The sequence below is a fragment of the Leucoraja erinacea genome, chromosome 3, assembly GCF_028641065.1.
Source record: "Leucoraja erinacea ecotype New England chromosome 3, Leri_hhj_1, whole genome shotgun sequence".
NCBI lineage: Eukaryota > Metazoa > Chordata > Chondrichthyes > Rajiformes > Rajidae > Leucoraja > Leucoraja erinaceus.
In genome coordinates, this window is record NC_073379.1 from 49,749,881 (window position 1) to 49,767,683 (window position 17,803).

Here is a 17,803-nt window from a genome sequence, read left to right on the forward strand (position 1 = left end):
CATGCAATCGTTCGTCGGCACAGACTCGGTGGGCCAAAGGGCCTGTTTCCAGCCTGTATCTCTAAACTAAAAAGAGTCAACAAGTGCTTAACAACATTAGCATTACTAAAAGTAATTAGGGGATTGCAATATTTAGATTCTGCAACTAGGCAGATCTCTGATGCCTATATTTTAGCTACCAGTAAACAAGTTTGAAGACCTTTAAGTAATGGGGAGGTTCTCAAAGAACAAATGAGCAAATCTCGTAATCGGCGATAACAACAATTAGTCTCACTATAAACTTAATGTTTTTGAATCAATTATCTTTCATCAGAATTAGACCAACCAGGTGTATGATTTATTCAGGATTTAAATTGTTCAATTAATTTGTGTATTTCTAGCATTCACGGTATTTAACTGTTAAATGTGAGGTGTTGCAATACAATTCAATGTTAAAAATTTGCAATATTTAACTTGTGGAACACATACCAAACAGGACCGAAGCTTATTAGTCTGACTGTACAATCACATCAGCACCAAAGACATTTATTATTAAAATTCAAAACCTCTACCATTAATTATGGAAGAAAAAAAACTGTACAACCTCAAAGGTTAATGAGGAATAACAAATACAATCTCTTTAACACCAACAGATCTCAGGAGTCAAGACCTAGGTATTTTAATAATTGGTGAAATAAAATTGAATATTCAATTTAAAATTTGATGCTGACTGACTTGAGTATTTTTGGATAAATTATCAGTAAGGTCAAAATTATTCCTCTGATTCAGGATCAGATATGTAAATGTATGTAGTGGTATACAGCTTATCTTGGCAATTGATTCTAATTTTGATTATTTTGGATTACAAACCTATTTTTAATTGGATTTGGGGAAGATGCAACCTAAAGTCATTTTACTGTGCTTCATTAGTAACAGTCTCACAGTCCAGGTTGGGTTTGAAATAAGTGAAATGGCCTGTTCCCAAGCCCACAGCATAATTTAGGTTTCCTAGCAAATATTTTTGGAAAATAAAATGGCTGCGTGAAATGACATATAGACTGCTGTTATTATTTCAAAACCTGTCACCAGCTCAATGTTATTCAGTCAATCTACCACCCAAACACCTCAAGTTATTGTGTGTTAATTTCCTCATTTTCTACTATAAACACTTTACAGTCTTTTTCATCAGCAAGACCTACAAGACAAAATGACTTCATTATTACACAGAAACGAGACACTGTGACAACTTTTAATTAAAAATCCCAGGATCAACATAAGGATATGCAAGAAATTCTCCCAATTTATTCCCATCAGCATCATAATGAAGCATCCTGAAACAAGTATCGCAGAAGCAGCATGGGTCCTCGGGAGCTAAACTATCATTGTTGGTCACCCACCTGCAACAAAATGCAAAACAATTTTTTGCAATTATGCTCAACAAAAAACATTTTAGTGTTCCCACAACTGAAATCTCTTATTCTAATTTTGATTTTTATATACTTTCACAACCATTTTCTCTCTTGCTGATACAAGTGGATCAAGTTTTAGACTATAGGTGCAGGAGTAGGCCATTCGGCCCTTCGAGATTCAATGTGATCATGGCTGATCATACACAATCAGTACCCCGTTCCTGCCTTCTCCCCATATCCCCCGACTCCGCTATTTTTAAGAGACCTATCTAGTTCTCTCTTGAAAGCATCCAGAGAACCTGCCTCCACCACCCTCTGAGGCAGAGAATTCCACAGACTCACAACTCTCTGAGAGTTTTGTGTTAGGCTCTGCCATAGTGGGTAATTTAATTACTTGCACTTTAATATTAGTGCAGCAAGTTACATTTCCCTATCGCAAAAATAAGTGTAATAAAAGGTTCCCCATGTGTGGAAGATCCAAATGTTTAACAGATGCACAGGAATAACTTGGATGTATGGATTCAATCTTTTAAAATGGGAGCTTAAATTAAAAGTGCATGTCTAATGACACTGCATTGGACTATACTGTTATTCCAATCAGAAATATGCTGATCTAATAAACCCAGAAGAAAATCAACGTTTCAATGTGGATAAAAGAATGAGGATTATTTAACATCAGATACTTTAATAAACTGATGTGTAACTCACAGGCTTGATAATTGCCACACAGGAAAGAGGTCGTCATATTCTGAGAATGCCTGACATAGATCCCCCGATATGGAACTAGAAGTCATGGGAAAAGGACTAAGTGGAATTCAAAGCATCATAGATGGAGTTGCAATTACAACACAAGTGAATAGCGATCAAACACCACTTATGTGCTTCAGTGACAGGAGAGAGGTCATGAATAATGCTGCAATATCAGCTACATTATTATTTGAATTTCAAATAATCTGGAGATATAGTTATGTTCTTGCTTGTATTGTCCTGAGTGTGGTGTGAAAAGGATCTGAGATTGAATCCAACCGTAATAATTATTTTAGCAATAGTAATGCATGAACAATTTCAGTGGAAATTTTTGAGTAACGCTGATTTGTTACTTGGGAACTAAAGGTATATTAGAACAAAGCCTGGAATCAATAATTTGGCATAAACAGGTCTTTGTTATGCCAGAAACCCCTTTGTTGTTTGATCAGATGGCCAAGGACTGAAAGGTTGGTATGGGAAGAGAATTTATAATGGTTTAGCAACCAGGAAATCCAGCAGCCTGAGTGCACGTGTTCTGCGAAAGGGTCGCCAAGCCTATGCTTGGTCTTGCCATTGTAGAGGAGGCCATGTCAGGGGCACTGAATGTAGTAGAGGTTAGACAAGGTGCTTGTGAACCTCTGTCTCAGCTGAAGGGATCCATGGATGGAGGCAAGAGGCAAGGTTTAGTTTAGCTTAGAGATAGTGTTGAAACAGGCCCTTCGGCCCTCCAAGTCCATGCCGACCAGCAATCACCCATACACTTGTTCTATCCTACACACTACAATTTAAAGAAGCCAATTAACCTATGAACCTGCACGTCATTGCAATGTGGGAGGAAACAGAGGCAACCAGAGAAAACCCATGTGGTCACAGGGAGAACGTACAAACTCCATACAGCCAGTATTAATTCTGGCCAAATTGGAGATGCCAGGACACTAACATTGAGTAAAGGCTTCTGGGCTGCTAGGCCATTTGGTCATTTTAAATGTGCCTTCTGCAGGAATGGGATAAGCTGCAGAATGGTGCTAGCTTGTCTAGAGCCCAGATAAGAGTTGCAGGGAAAGAATGGGACAGCTGCAGGTTCTTACAGTTAAGTATAAATTGCATGAAACGGATTGGGTGAATGCAAACCAGACATCCATATTGTAAATATTGTTGCAAAGCTTTACTTTGCTAGATGTTGATTGGGTTAAGTGTTGAGCCTTGTCTGGGTTTCTTGAATATCTGAGCAAATTTTGCTATGTTCGCCTCCTTCCAGAAGCTCCTTTTGAATACAATGTATTGGTTACCGTATTATTGTATTGGGGAAAATGTCTATCATGTACTGTGTTGGTCGATATCTGTAATTGGACTGTAAAGAGACCCCATATGGTTCAGCCCCTCAAGTTCAGGGACCTATAAAAGGTAACTCCTATGAGGTCTTGTGTCAATCTTCTGGGAGAACACTTGGGACTGCGTGATCTTTTGGAGTGTCTCTGCTTGCACGAGGCTAGGAGGGCTTGGACAAGCAGATACAAGGATTGAACCCGCGGTGGTTAGGTATAGTAGTGGGAACTGTTATTGTGTTTTTCCAAAATAAAGTTTAGATGCACAAGTGCTTGACTCAGTATTTTATTGACTGAAACTAGAATGGGGGGGGGGGGGGGGGGGGAGCTTAGAACGAGCTATTTACACAAAGTAAGGATCGAACCCGGATCTCTGGCGCTGTAAGGCAGTAACTCTACCAATAAGCCAACTCAGAGATGTAGGGAAAATGTAGCATCTCCTATACAGTGGCTTGCAAAAGTTTTCATACCCATTGAACTTTCCACATTTTGTCACGTTACTACCACAAACGTAAATGTATTTTATTGGGATTTTATGTGATAGACCAACACAAAGTGGTGCATAATTGTGAAGTGGAAGGAAAATGATACATGGTTTTCAAATTTTTTTACAAATAAAAAACTGAAAAGTGTGGCGTGCAAAAGTATTCAGTCCCCGAATCAATACTTTGTAGAACCACCTTTTGCTGCAATTACAGCTGCAAGTCTTTTGGGGTATGTCTCTACCAGCTTCGCACACCTAGAGACTGAAATTTTTGCCCATTCTTCTTTGCAAAATAGCTCAAGCTCAGTCAGATTGGATGGAGAGCGTCTGTGAACAGCAATTCTCAAAGTCTTGCCAGAGATTCTCAATTGGATTTAGGTCTGGACTTTGACTGGGCCATTCTAACACATGAATATCCTTTGATCTAAACCATTCCATTGTAGCTCTGGCTGTATGTTTAGGGTCGTTGTCCTGCTGGAAGGTGAACTTTCGCCCCAGTCTCAAGTCTTTTGCAGACTCTAACAGGTTTCCTTCCAAGATTGCCCTGTATTTGGCTCCATCCATCTTCCCATCAACTCTGACCAGCTTCCCTGTCCCTGCTGAAGAAAAGCATCCCCACAGCATGATGCTGCCACCACCATGTTTCACAGTGGGGATGGTGTGTTCAGGGTGTGTGCAGTGTTAGTTTTCCGCCACACATAGCGTTTTGCATTTAGGCCAAAATCTTCAATTTTGGTCTCATCTGACCAGAGCACCTTCCTCTACATGTTTGCTGTGTCCCCCACATGGCTTGTGGCAAACTGCAAACGGGACTTCTTATGGCTTTTTTTCAACAATGGCTTTCTTCTTGCCACTCTTCCATAAAGGCCCGATTTGTGGAGTGCACGACTAATAGTTGTCCTGTGGACAGATTCTCCCACCTGAGCTGTGGATCTCTGCAGCTCCTCCAGAGTTACCATGGGCCTCTTGGCTGCTTCTCTGATCAATGCTCTCCTTGCCCGGCCTGTCAGTTTAGGTGGATGGCCATGTCTTGGTAGGTTTGTAGTTGTGCCATACTTTTTCCATTTTCGGATGATGGATTGAACAGTGCTCCGTGAGATGTTCAAAGCTTGGGATATTTTTTTATAACCTAACCCTGCTTTAAACTTCTCCACAACTTTATCCCTGACCTGTCTGGTGTGTTCCTTGGGCTTCATGATGCTGTTTGTTCACTAATGTTCTCTAACAAACCTCTGAGGCCTTCACAGAACAGCTGTATTTATACTGAGATTAGATTACACACAAGTGGACTCTATTTACTAATTAGGTGACTTTTGAAGGCAATTGGTTGCACTGGATTTTATTTAGGGGTATCAGAGTAAAGGGGGCTGAATATTTTTGCATGCCACACTTTTCAATTTTTTATTTGTAAAAAATTTTGAAAACCATGTATCATGTTCCTTCCACTTCACAATTATGAGCCACTTTGTGTTGGTCTATCACATAAAATCTCAATAAAAACATTTACGTTTGTGGTTGTAACGTGACAAAATGTGGAAACGTTCAAGGGGTATGAAAACTTTTGCAAGCCACTGTAGATGTAGGTGAAAGTATCTAAGGAGGTAGCAGGTAGAGTGGGAAGGGAGGAGTGAACAAAGGATCTGCAGAAGAAATGAATACTGTCTTACCAAAAAGCTTCAGATGACTATGCAAACCAGGGCTTCATTAAGGAGGATACATTGAGCAGTGTTAATAAGATGCATGATCTTAACTAGTGTAAACTATGTAACCCTAGCATATTGACTTCAAGTAATGGTTGCTATCTGTCCATCAGCGAGAGATGATTGAGCGGCCTTGACGTTGTCCTGCTTGGAGAGGGAAATGTTTTATCTGTGGTTGAATTTCCTACTGTGGCCGACTAGGCCTATCCTTGACGCCGTGATGGCTGAGGCAGTTTGGCCATGATTTTCTGTTTGCGCTAACACAAGCGTTGAACTCACCAATAAGGGATATTTTCTCTCCATTTGGGGTGCATGTCAGGGCATCTTGAATGGGTTTTTGTCTCTGGACCTTCTATTGGAAAACAAGCCTGGCCTGGTGACTGGTGTTGCGGTGGAAGAATTGAGATAGTGATCATAACTCCATCGGCTTCAAGGTTTTTTTTTAAATAGGGACAGGTCTGGATGTTGGTGGAATTGGGGTAAAGCTGATTACAATGTAATTAGGCAGGACCAAAGGAGGGTAGATTGGGAGCAGTTGTTATTGGGCAAGTCCACAGATTACATGTGGGAGAGTACGAGGGCAGAGCCTCAAAATAAAAGGATTTACCTTTAGAAAAGGAGATGGAGGTATTTCTTTAATCAGAGGGTGGTGAATCTGTAGAATTCTTTGCCACTGACAGCTGTGGAGGCCAAGTCATTGGGTATTTTTAAGGCAGAGATTGGCAGATTCTTGATTAGAAAGGGTGTCAAAGGTTAGGGGGAGGATGGGGTTAAGAGGAAAAGATAGATCGGCTACGATTGAATGGCGGAGTAGGCTTGATGGACCGAATGACATAATTCTGCTCCTGTGACTTATGAACATGTGGGAGTCATTTAAAGGCCAGCTGATCAAAGTGCAGGATCAGCATGTTCCAGTTAGGAGGAGTGATAAGGACAACAAGGTAAGGGAACCGTGGATGATCAAGAAGGTTGTAATCTTGATCCGAAAGAAAAAGGTGTATGTTACGTTTAAAAAGGTCGCATCAGAAAGTGGCACGAGGAATATAAAGCGAGCAGGAAAGAACTCAAGTGGGCAAAGGGGCCATTAAATGTTATTGGCGAGATGGATTAAGAGAAATCCCATGGGTTTTTATACACTTGTTAAAAATAAGAGTGTGACTAGGATAGAGATAAGAACGCTCAAAGGTAAAGGTACTAAACGAGTACTTTACATATATATTCAACAAAGAGAACGACTTGGGAGGACAGCGAGATCGGAGTGGAGAATACAAATACATTAGGGCACTTTGAGATCAAGAAGGTGGTGCCAAGCATCTTGAAGAACATTAAGATGGATATATCCCCAGAGCCTATTCTATATTAATGGAGCACGTCTTCAAGGGGACAGTTGGTGTTTTGCACTGTGATCAAACATTTTATTCAAATGGGCTCTCTCCATGATTCAGTTTGAAAAATCTGAATGCAAAGGAGCACCTGAATTTGTCAGACATATTCAACTTGGCAAAATAAAGAATAAATTGATTAATAAATAAAAAGGGTTATTTTTCCATTTACCACATGCACTTCCCTGGAAAATAAACTATGGATTGTTTTTAACACAGTATACAACTCACCTGACAATAAATAACTTGCAAACAGAACACTTCCGAGTCCACAACCAGGGTTTTTTGATCACACATGGATATAATGTCTTGTCTAGACAATCATCACGATGGACAATTCTGTGACAGGAAATAGATGTTAAAATGATTAAATTAGTTCTCCAGTCCTGTAGCTCTCTGATGCCCAGTTACATTCTTTACATTGTTATAAATCATTCAATGCACAAAGTGCATTAGAACACTCACAAATTTCTACTACTATACTAATCCAATTTACCAACATATGGTAGGCTCACATATGCTGGAGTAACTCAGCGGGACAGGCAGCATCACTGGAGAGAAGGAATGGGTGACGTTTTGGGTCGAGACCCTTCTTCAGACTGGAGAAACGTCACCCATTCCTTCTCACCAGAAATGCTGCCTGTCCCGCTGAGTTACTCCAGCATTATGTTTCTACCAATATTCGGTCAGCAGTCTACTGGTGATTCAAGTGATTCGAGTCACACAGCACAGAAACAAGCCATTTAGCCCAATTCAATGGTTGACCAAAATTCCCCATCCAAGCAAGTGTCAATTTCCCACGTTTGGCCCATCTCCCTTAATATCTTCCCATGTAAACTGTCCAACTGTATTTAATTTTATTCGACCTGCCTCAACTACTTTCTCCATATGCTTGTTCCATATATCCATCACCTTCTGAATGAGAAGATTGCCTCTCTAGTTCCTATTAAATCTTACCCTCTCACCTTAAACCTCTCTTAATAGACATTTGGTTCTTGATTCCCCAACCCAGGGAAAAATACTGTGCATTCACCCTATCTATTTCCCTCATGATTCTATAATCATTCAGCCTCCTGTGCTCAAAAGGTCATAGAATGGCCCATCAATGATAAAGTGATGTGATAACCATTCAATCATGACTGATCTATTTCTCCCTCCTAACCCCATTCTCCTGCCTTCTCCCTATAACTCTCGACACCTGCACTAATCAAGAATCCATCTATCTCTGCCTTAAAAATATCCATTGACTTGGTCTCCACAGCCTCTGTGGCAAAGAATGCCACGGATTCAACACCCTCTGACTAAAGAAATTCCTCATCTCCTTCCTAAAGGAACATCTTTTAATTCTGAGGCTATGACCCCTCATCCTGGACTCTCCCACTAGTGGAAACATCCTCTCCACATCCACTCTATCCAAGCCTTTTACTATTCGATAAGTTTCAATGAGGTCCCCTCATCCTTCTAAACTCCAGCGTGTACAGGCCCAAACACTCATATGTTAACCCACTCAATCCTGGGATCATTCTTGCAAACCTCCTCTGGACCCTCTCCAGAGTTAGCACATCCTTCCTCAGATATAGTGCCCAAAATTCAAATTTCAATGTACCTTAATTGGTACTTGTGACAATAAACTGACCTTGACCCTGAAAATTGCTCACAATACTCCTAATGCGGCTTGACAGCACCTAATCGAGCCTCAGCATTACACTCAGCCTATTTTTGTATTCTAGCCCTCTTGAAATGAATGCTAGCATTGCGTTTGCCTTCCTTGCTACTAATTCGATTTGCAAATTAACTTTTTGGGAATCTTGTGGCAGCACTCCCAAGTCCCTTTGCATCTCCGATTTCTGGATTCTCTCCCCATTTGGAAAATAGTCTACGCCTTTATTCCTACTGCCACACTTTCCTACACTATATTCCATCTGCCACTTCTCAGCCCTCTCTCCCAACCTGTCCAAATCCTTCTGCAGAATCTCTGCTTTCTCTACACCACTTGTCCATCCACCCATTTTTATAATCATCTGGCCACAAAGTCTTCAATCCCCTGGTCCAAATCATTAATATACAACGTGAAGAGTAGCGGCCCCAGCACTGACCCCTGCAGAACTCCGCTAGTCACTGGCACAGGCAGCTGGCTCCAAGGAGTAAGGCCCGAGTCTGACCAAACTCTCCCTATAGCTCAGGCTCTCGAGTCTGAGCAACATCCTTGCAAATCATCTCTGCACCCTTTGCAGATTGGAGGTGTATTTCCAAAAGTAGGGTGACTAAAACTGAACACAATACACTAGGTATGTTACAAAACCTACCTGAATCGCCATTGGGAATCTGCCCACAGCCAGGTCCGCGATTTTGGCGCTGTTTGGAGGGGGCGGGTTTAAAACGCGATTTTTACTAGGCTGTACTAATCGCAGATGTTCAGCCTAGTAAATCATTAACGAAAAATCGCTGCAAGACCCGGTCGCAAAAGGTATTATTAGTTTTATAGGCCTCGATAATATAGTTATAATAGTTTAAAATTACTCTCTGATTCCGCAACATCTCGCAGCCCCAGGGTTTTATAAAGTAAACAATTAAAGGTATGTACCTTATTTTTACATTAAATGGGGCATATATATAACCCTCAATATCAAGTTATCTATAGCGAGTAGTTCATTTTGGGCTTTTTATATCCCGCAGTATTTTTCTCGGCATTTGAGGGCACTAATCCAGCGCGCTATCAACGTTCTAAGCCAGCGCGTTCCACATGAACCCACTAGAAAGCCGATTTAAATGGGCATTTATTTACAGCAATTGAACACTAAATTCCTTCCATTTGGCCTATAAATTAATGTAAATTAGATATAAAAATCATGTTATATTGTGAATTATTTGTGAATAATCTTTGGACACTTAGGCTATTTAAAAATGTTAATCTTTCCTTAAGAAATGGGCCTTTGATTATCCAAGATCACAGCTTTTTTATAATGTCCATTGAAAATCAATAGGGAACAAGATGCTAATTTCCGAGTATGAAAATGGCCATAACTTTAATACTTGAGATATGAAAGTGAATTTGGTGTCAAATTAAACTTATTGTTATGCTTTATCTGATGGGATAAATTGCAGACTTGATTTTTAAAATCTCAAAATTGTGTAACATTGCTAAATACACCAAGTATCTTGATCACCAAGTATCTTGTCCAACAGTAACATAATGTTCCAACTTCTATTCTCAATTTCCTGACTTACGGCCAATGTACCAAGAGCCTTATTCACCATCCTCTCCACATGATGCCACTTTCAGGGAACTAGGGTTCTACCGTTAACTGTGAAGGTCATGCCCTGGTTCGACTACCCAAAATGCAACCTCACACTTATCCGAATTAAATTACATTATCTGTTCCTCAGTCCACTTGACTGATCAAAATCTAGCTGTAATTTTTGATAACTATCGTCACTGTCTATGATATCACCCATCTTACAATCAACTGCAAACTTACTAATCGCGGTGGAGGCAGGTTCTCTGGATGCTTTCAAGAGAGAGGGCTCTTAAAGATAGCAGAGTCAGGGGATATGGGGAAAAGGCAGGAACGGGGTACTGATTGGGGATGATCAGGCTCAAAGGGCCGAATGGCCTACTCCTACACCTATTATCTATAATCAGGCATTGCATTCTCAAACAAATTGTGATGTAGATGGCAAACATCAATGCGCAGTTACAATCTTTGAGGCATAGCACTAGGTAAAAGCCTCCAGTCCAAAATATAAACTTCCAACACCAACCTTCATTTCTTAACATGAAGCCTTAACATTTCATAACATCAATCTATATCCAGTTAACTAGCTCGCCCTGATCCCATATGATCATACCTTCCAGAGCAGTTGACTATACAGAACCTTAAAGGCCTTGCTGAAATCCTTACAGACTACTTCTGCAGCCCTGGCCTCATAAACCTCCTTGGTTGCTTTTTCAAATAATTTAAATCAATTATGTGAGACATGATCTTCTCTGTATAAAACCATGCTCAAAATGCATGGATTGGTAATCCCTGAGATTTCAGCCCAGCAACTTTCCTTCCACAGATGTTATGCTTACTGGTCTATAGTTCCTAGGATTTTCTCTACAGCCCTTCTTAAATGAGGCACGACATTAGACCCTCCAGTCTATTGTCACTTTCCCACGTCTAATGACGATTCATATATCAAAGCCAGGACTCCTACAAATTTCTCTCTAGCTTCCCAGTGTCCTCGGATATATCCGTTCAAATCCTGGAGATTTATCTATCTTCATTTGACTTAGGGTGTCAATCAATCAATCAATCAATCAACCTTTATTGTCATCTTGCACTGTTGTTACAGTGCAAAATGAAAAGACGTTTCCCAGTGAATAGCGGAGCATCGCACATGAAATTTAAACACTTCACACATAATAACACTAAAAAAACAATCCAGTCCCTGATGGAACAGTATAAATAGTTAAAAGCAGGTAAAAAAAAACACAATGTTAAAATACAATAAACCAATCATAAAAAATGTCCGGGGCCGCTGATTTGAGTGGCCAGTGCCAGTATTAAAGTGTCCGTGCCAGCCGCAGAGTCAAGTCAAGTCAAGTGACTGTGGGTGCAGAGTGACTGTTTAGCAGCCTCACAGCCTGTGGTAGGAAGCTGTTTAGCAGCCTCGTAGTCCGGGCTTTGATGCTTCGATATCTCTTGCCTGATGGCAGGAGATCCAGGTGTGCGTGGAGGGGGTGCAGTTTGTCCTTGGCAATTCTCTGTGCTTTCTTCAGACAGCGGCTCTGGAACAGTTCTTGTACCGAGGGTAGGGAGACGCCAATGATCCTCTCTGCTCCCCTCACTACCCTCTGCAGAGCCTTCCTGTCCGAGCAGTTGCAGGTGCAGTACCACGTATTTATGCAGTACGTGAGTACAGACTCCACCGTGCCCCTGTAGAAAGTCCTGAGGGTGTTGGTGGGGAGTGAGGCCTGTTTTAGTTTCCTCAGGAAGTGCAGTCGCTGATGGGCCCGTTTGACGGTCCCAGTGGTGTTCCTGGACCAGGTGAGGCTGTCCGTTATTTGCACACCGAGGAACTTTATGCTCTCCACTCTCTCCACTGCAGTGCCACTAATGTTGAGCGGTGTATGCTTTGGCTGCGCCCTCCTGAAGTCGACAACCATCTCCTTAGTTTTGTCGACATTCAATTCTAGGTTATTTTTGCCGCACCAGTCCACCAGTTGTTCTACTTCCTCCCTGTACATTGTTTCGTCATCTCCACTGATGAGTCCCACCACTGTAGTGTCGTCCGCGAATTTTATGATTTTATTTTCCCTGAATCTGGCAGCACAGTCATGTGTGAGCAGTGTGAACAACAGCGGGCTGAGCACACAGCCTTGAGGGGAGCCGGTGCTCAGCGTGATCGAGCCTGAAGTGTTCTTGCCAACACGGACTGACTGCGGTCTCTCTGTCAGAAAGTCCAAGATCCAGTGACACAGGGTGGTGTTGAGGCCCAGCAGGGTTAGTTTCTCCACAAGTCTCTGTGGGATGATGGTATTAAATTGGTATTAAGTTGAGAAGGTCCAGCACCACCTCAACTGTAATACAGACTGTCATGAAAACTGTTACTGTCCCAGGTTTCTGAATCTTCATGTCCTTCTCCGCGATAAAAACACAGGAGAGGAAGTGAGGAAATAAGGAACTACAAATGCTGGTCTACAAAAAAGGCAATTCTGGAGTAACTCAGCAAGTCAGGTAACATCTCTGGAGAACATGGATTAGTGACATTTCAGATCGGGACTTTTCTTCAGACTGATTGTGGTCAGGGGAAGGGGGTTAAAAAGTTGGAAGAGAGGACAAACGCAGAACAAAACCTGGCAAGTAGCAGGTGGATACAGGTGAGGAGGGTTTTTGATAGGCAGATGGTTGAATAGAGGCCAGAGACGAAAAGGCAGAAGATGTGAGACAAAATGATTGAAGCGAAGCAATTTGTGAAGCAGCCCCTCTCCTCTTTCCCTCCTGCACCTGCAATATGACAGTGAAGGTCGAGCACAGCTAGTATAAAGAGGAATGGCAGACAATGCAGGGGTCGGTAGGCATTACGTGGATCGAGGAGAGGCAAGGGTGGAGTTAGGAGAAGAAGTGGGTGATAAGTTAAAGCATGGAAACAAAAAGACAGATGGAACCAGGAGGAAGCTAGAATGACCCTTCTAGAGACATAAGCTGAAGGGTCACGATGTAGGAAATGCTGAAAATTATGAGGAAAAGGTTGTAACTTTGTAATATGTATAACCCAAAAGCATATAATTAGGAAGCATAATGAGAGGAGAGGCCAACATAGAGACAATAACTTAGAGGTCATGTTAGGTGAGGCAAACAAATGGATTTAGGTGGTGCTTAGACTAAAAGGCATTGCTAGTTGGAGCAAAGATAAACATATAATGTTGTGAACCAGACTTCGCACAATAAAAATAATGAGATGAAGGTTTCTTTATTAAACCCATTTGTCAGACAAATAGGATGATGCTTTTTTAATTAATTAAGAGAAAACAGAAAGCTGAAGGTTACCCCAAGAGAAAACAAGGATGAAAGATTACAAAGAAACGTTGATAACTGATTAATTATTTCAAAAATGTAAAATCTACACGCAAGGATTGAAACACAGAATATAAGAGGTTGGGTGTGCTATGAATTTTGAAACACTTTGGATTCTCTCTAGTTTTCTCAGTGCATAATATTGAAGCCTTGAATAAACCGACAGGTTTAAGAAACTCACCACTGCTCTACAAGATGCTCTTTGCGCCTGCCCGATCTGAGCAGTAATTGTGAGGATAACTGCACCTCAAGTGAACCCGGATTCAGGATACAGGTTAAACACAATTCCCTCCAACAGCGATAAACAGAGATGCAAAGGCTACAAGTATTGGAATATGAAAAGTAAGGAAGATGAACCTTAAGGGAGAGATGAAGGGCAAATAGAGAAGGGGATCCATAGAACAGTACAACGGGCCCGTCGGTCCATTATGTTGGCACCGAACATGATGCCAGGTTAAACTGATCGAATCTAACAGGACATGATCCATATCACTCTACTCTTTGCACATCTACTTGCCATTCTAAAAGCCTCTTAAACGCCACTATTGTTTCTGCCACACCTGGTAATGCGTTTCAGGCAAAAAATACCTACACCACCTCCTTCTCAATCTCAAACTACCCCAAGCATATTTGTATTCTCCACACTGATCCTGCTGTCCTCCAAGTCCTTCTCCTTGTGGATTCAGATGCAAAGTACTCATTTAGCACCTCAGCTATATCCTCCAACTCCAAGCACAGATACCCTCCTTTATCCTTTTCAGCCCAATTATGTACCTTCCCCCAACATCCAGTTCTATCCCTATTCAAAATAATCTTTAAACTTTTGGAGAAACAAAGAACCGCGGATGCTGGGTTATAAAAAAGATAAGACACAAAGTGATGGAGAAACTCAACAGGTCAGGCAGCATCTCTCAAGAAAAAATGGGTGATGTTGCAGGTCAGGACCCTTATTTAGACTGAAAGTAGAAGGTGGGAGATGGAGGGAGGTGAAGACCTGGAATCAAGAAAAGATCAGGACCAATCAGAGCCAGTCACAAATGACCTCAGGCCTGGTAGGTTCATTGTGGTTAAGGAAAGTGTAATCAAGAGAAACAACATGAAGAACTGTGGAACTGATAAAACGACTCGGGATGGGAGAGGCGAGTATGAGTTGAAGTTACTTAAAATTAGAGAATTCAATGTTCATACTGCTGGGTTGTAAACGACCCAAGTAAAATATGACACACCACTGGACATACCAAAAATACATTTGGAGTTATGATCACTATCTCCATATGGTCACCATGTCCCTATCTTAGCCAGGTTTCCACAATGGCTAAAACAGCCCAATCGTACGTACCTACCCACGCTCTGAGTTCATCCCCCTTATCCATCGGGCACCTTGCATTAAAATAAGTGCAATTAAATTCAACAGTCCCTCTGCGCTCCCTGCCACGCTTCTGCCTATTCTGTTCACGGAACTTTCTTTCATCATCATTCGTACTCCCTCCCTCCCTGCAGTACTCCTGCCCATTCTGTCTACTGAACTTGCTTTCAGTCAACTTTCTATAGTGACTTATACCCTCTCACCTGCCTTAGTTCTGCATTGCATCAACCCACCTGCGTAGCACCAGCAAATCTGCCTGCCAGGATATTGGTTCCCCTCCAGTTCAAGTGCATCCCATCTCTCTTGCTCAGTTCACCTCTGCCCCAGAGGTAATCCGAATGGTCCAAAAATCTGAATCCTTGCCCCCTGCACCTACTCCTCAGCCATACATTAATTTATCCTATCTTCCTGTTCCTAACCTCAGTAGCACGAGGAATTGGGAGTAATTTGGAGATCACTACCCTGGAGGTCCTGCTTTTTAGCCTATTGCCTGACTCCCTATAATAATTGTGCAGGACCTTATCCCTTACCCACATCATTTATCCCAACATGCACAATGTCATCTGGCTGCTCACCCCCACCCTTGAAAATGCCGAGGCCACTCGGAGACATTCTGGACCCTGGCACCAGGGTGGTAACACACCACCCTGGAGTCTCAATTTCTGCCACAAAATCTCCTATCTGCCCCCCCCCCAACTAACCACTAAGGTAACAATGCAGTAAATGTTTAGAATTGTTTTTTCTTGTCCACTCGAGGGGAAAAAAAGGCGAGTCTTATTTGTGTATCAAAAGAGAATCATTCACCTTGTTTTATGCAAACCAAAATCAACAATGTTCTAATCAAGATAAAACTGATGATCACTATCTTCAGCAGATTCAAGCTGAAAGGATAAAGAGTTATTCCTGTATATTCAACATAATATGATTATGAACGTGATTTCTTCAGTTTAATCCCTCAACATTCTAAAAGTTTGCATGATTAATGATTGCTAATCAGCAAAACACTGTTACATATATAGATTATTTGTAAATGTATTTAGCATCATATTGCAACAACAAATGTCAAATGTCAGAACTGAAATTTATCAAAATACCTGACATCTGTGATGATGACAATATGTTCACAATCTCCTTGGTGACAATACAGGTATGGATAGCCAACTTTAATGCACATATCATTGAAAGTGTAGTTTTCCATTTTAGCCGTATGAAACTTGCCATAGCCTCTGTCATGAGACTCTGCCCAGTCAACAATGGTCCTGGAATTAACAATTAAAATCAGTATAATCAAGTTATTGCAATTTTAAATGGGCAAAGTTATTGAGCCAGAGCTATGCAGCATCCAAACATGCTTTTTGGCCCAACTCATCCATACTCACCATTGCCCAAATTATAGTCACAAAATGCTGGAATAACTCAACTGGTCAGGCAGCATCTCTAGAGAAAAGGAATAAGTAATGTTTCCGGTCAAGACCCTTCATCAGCACTAGTCCCACCTCTCTGCGCTTGACCCATATACCTTCAAACTTTTCGTATCCATGTACATGTTTATGAATCATCACTTATCTAAGTGCATGTAACCGATTTCCCTCTATTCACTATATATCCATCAAAAAGCATTTAAAATGTCACCAACATATTGGCTTCAACCATCACCCTCCAGGCACTCGCCAGCTTCTGTGTAAAAACGCAACTCCACACATCTCCTTTAAACTTTGTTCCTCTCACCTTAAAGCTATGCCCTCTATAATTTTATTGTACCATCTGGGAAAAAGATTCTAACTGTATACTCTATCTCGGTCTCATAATTTTATACATTTCTATCAGATGTTTCTGCAACCTCCAGCATTCCAGAGAAAATAATCCAAGACTGTCCAACCTCCCTGTAGATAATACCCCAGAATCCAGGGATCATTTTGGTACACCACCTCTACACCAGCTTTGGTCTCCCCATTCTTCCCACAATGGAACGACAAGAACTGCATGCAAAGCCTAACCAAAGTCATATAAAGCTGCATTATGACTTCCTGACTCTTATACGTAATGCCATGACCTATGAAAGCAAGTATACCATATGCCGCCTTTACTATTCTATCTACCCGGGTTGCCATTTTCAAGGCGATATGGAATTGAACCCCAACATGCTGTCACGGGTCATTCCATTAGTTGTATACTTTTCCCTTACATTTGACCTCCCAAAGCGCAACACCTCATACTTGCAACTTCTACCGGCGCGCCCGCGGTAGAATTTGGCCGTGGGTCGGCGGTCGGAGCTCTTCTCATCCCGGGTCCCCAATGAGGGATCCCAGGCTGCAGACTTAACAACCTCGTTCCTGCTACATGGCGCCCAGAACTGAACGCAATACTCTGAATGTGGCCTCACCAACGTCTTATATAACATGACCTCCCAACTTCTACACTCAATGCTCTGACTGATGAAGGCCAATGTGCCAAAAGCATTTTTGACCGACCCTATCTACCTGTTGTGCCACTTTCAAATAAATATGCACCTGCACTCTTAGATCCATCTACTGTGTAGGTCCTGCATAGGTCCTTCACTGTGTAGGTCCTGCCAATGTTGCTCTTCCCAAAATTATATTTCTCCGTATTAAATTCCATCAACCATTCTTCAGCCCAAATGCCTCAACCAATCATCTTCACTGTCTACAATTCCACCCACTTTAGTGTCATCTGCAAACTTGCTTCTTCTTCGTCGTCTTGCACAGCCTGAAATTGTAAGACAACTTGTTCTGTTAGATCTTCTATTTGTGCACGCCTGGTTGATTGCATTTGTTGAAACAGGGTGGACCACGTGAAGGTTGCAATCTTCCAACCTTGCAAACTTGCT

General features: G+C 41.6%; 1 protein-coding gene across 1 annotated transcript in view; it reads right to left on the reverse strand.

The window, feature by feature from the left end:
- Nucleotides 1-1,214: 1,214 nt before the first annotated feature.
- snapc3 (small nuclear RNA activating complex, polypeptide 3) overlaps nt 1,215-17,803 on the reverse strand; it is a 28,792-nt gene continuing 12,203 nt past the window's right edge. The window contains exons 7-9 of the mRNA XM_055632644.1: nt 16,050-16,214; nt 7,258-7,365; nt 1,215-1,376 (exon numbers count right to left, since the gene is read on the reverse strand). Coding sequence (XP_055488619.1) covers nt 1,229-1,376; nt 7,258-7,365; nt 16,050-16,214 — 421 coding nt within the window. The 3' untranslated portion in view covers nt 1,215-1,228. The remainder of the gene's footprint in view (nt 1,377-7,257; nt 7,366-16,049; nt 16,215-17,803) is intronic.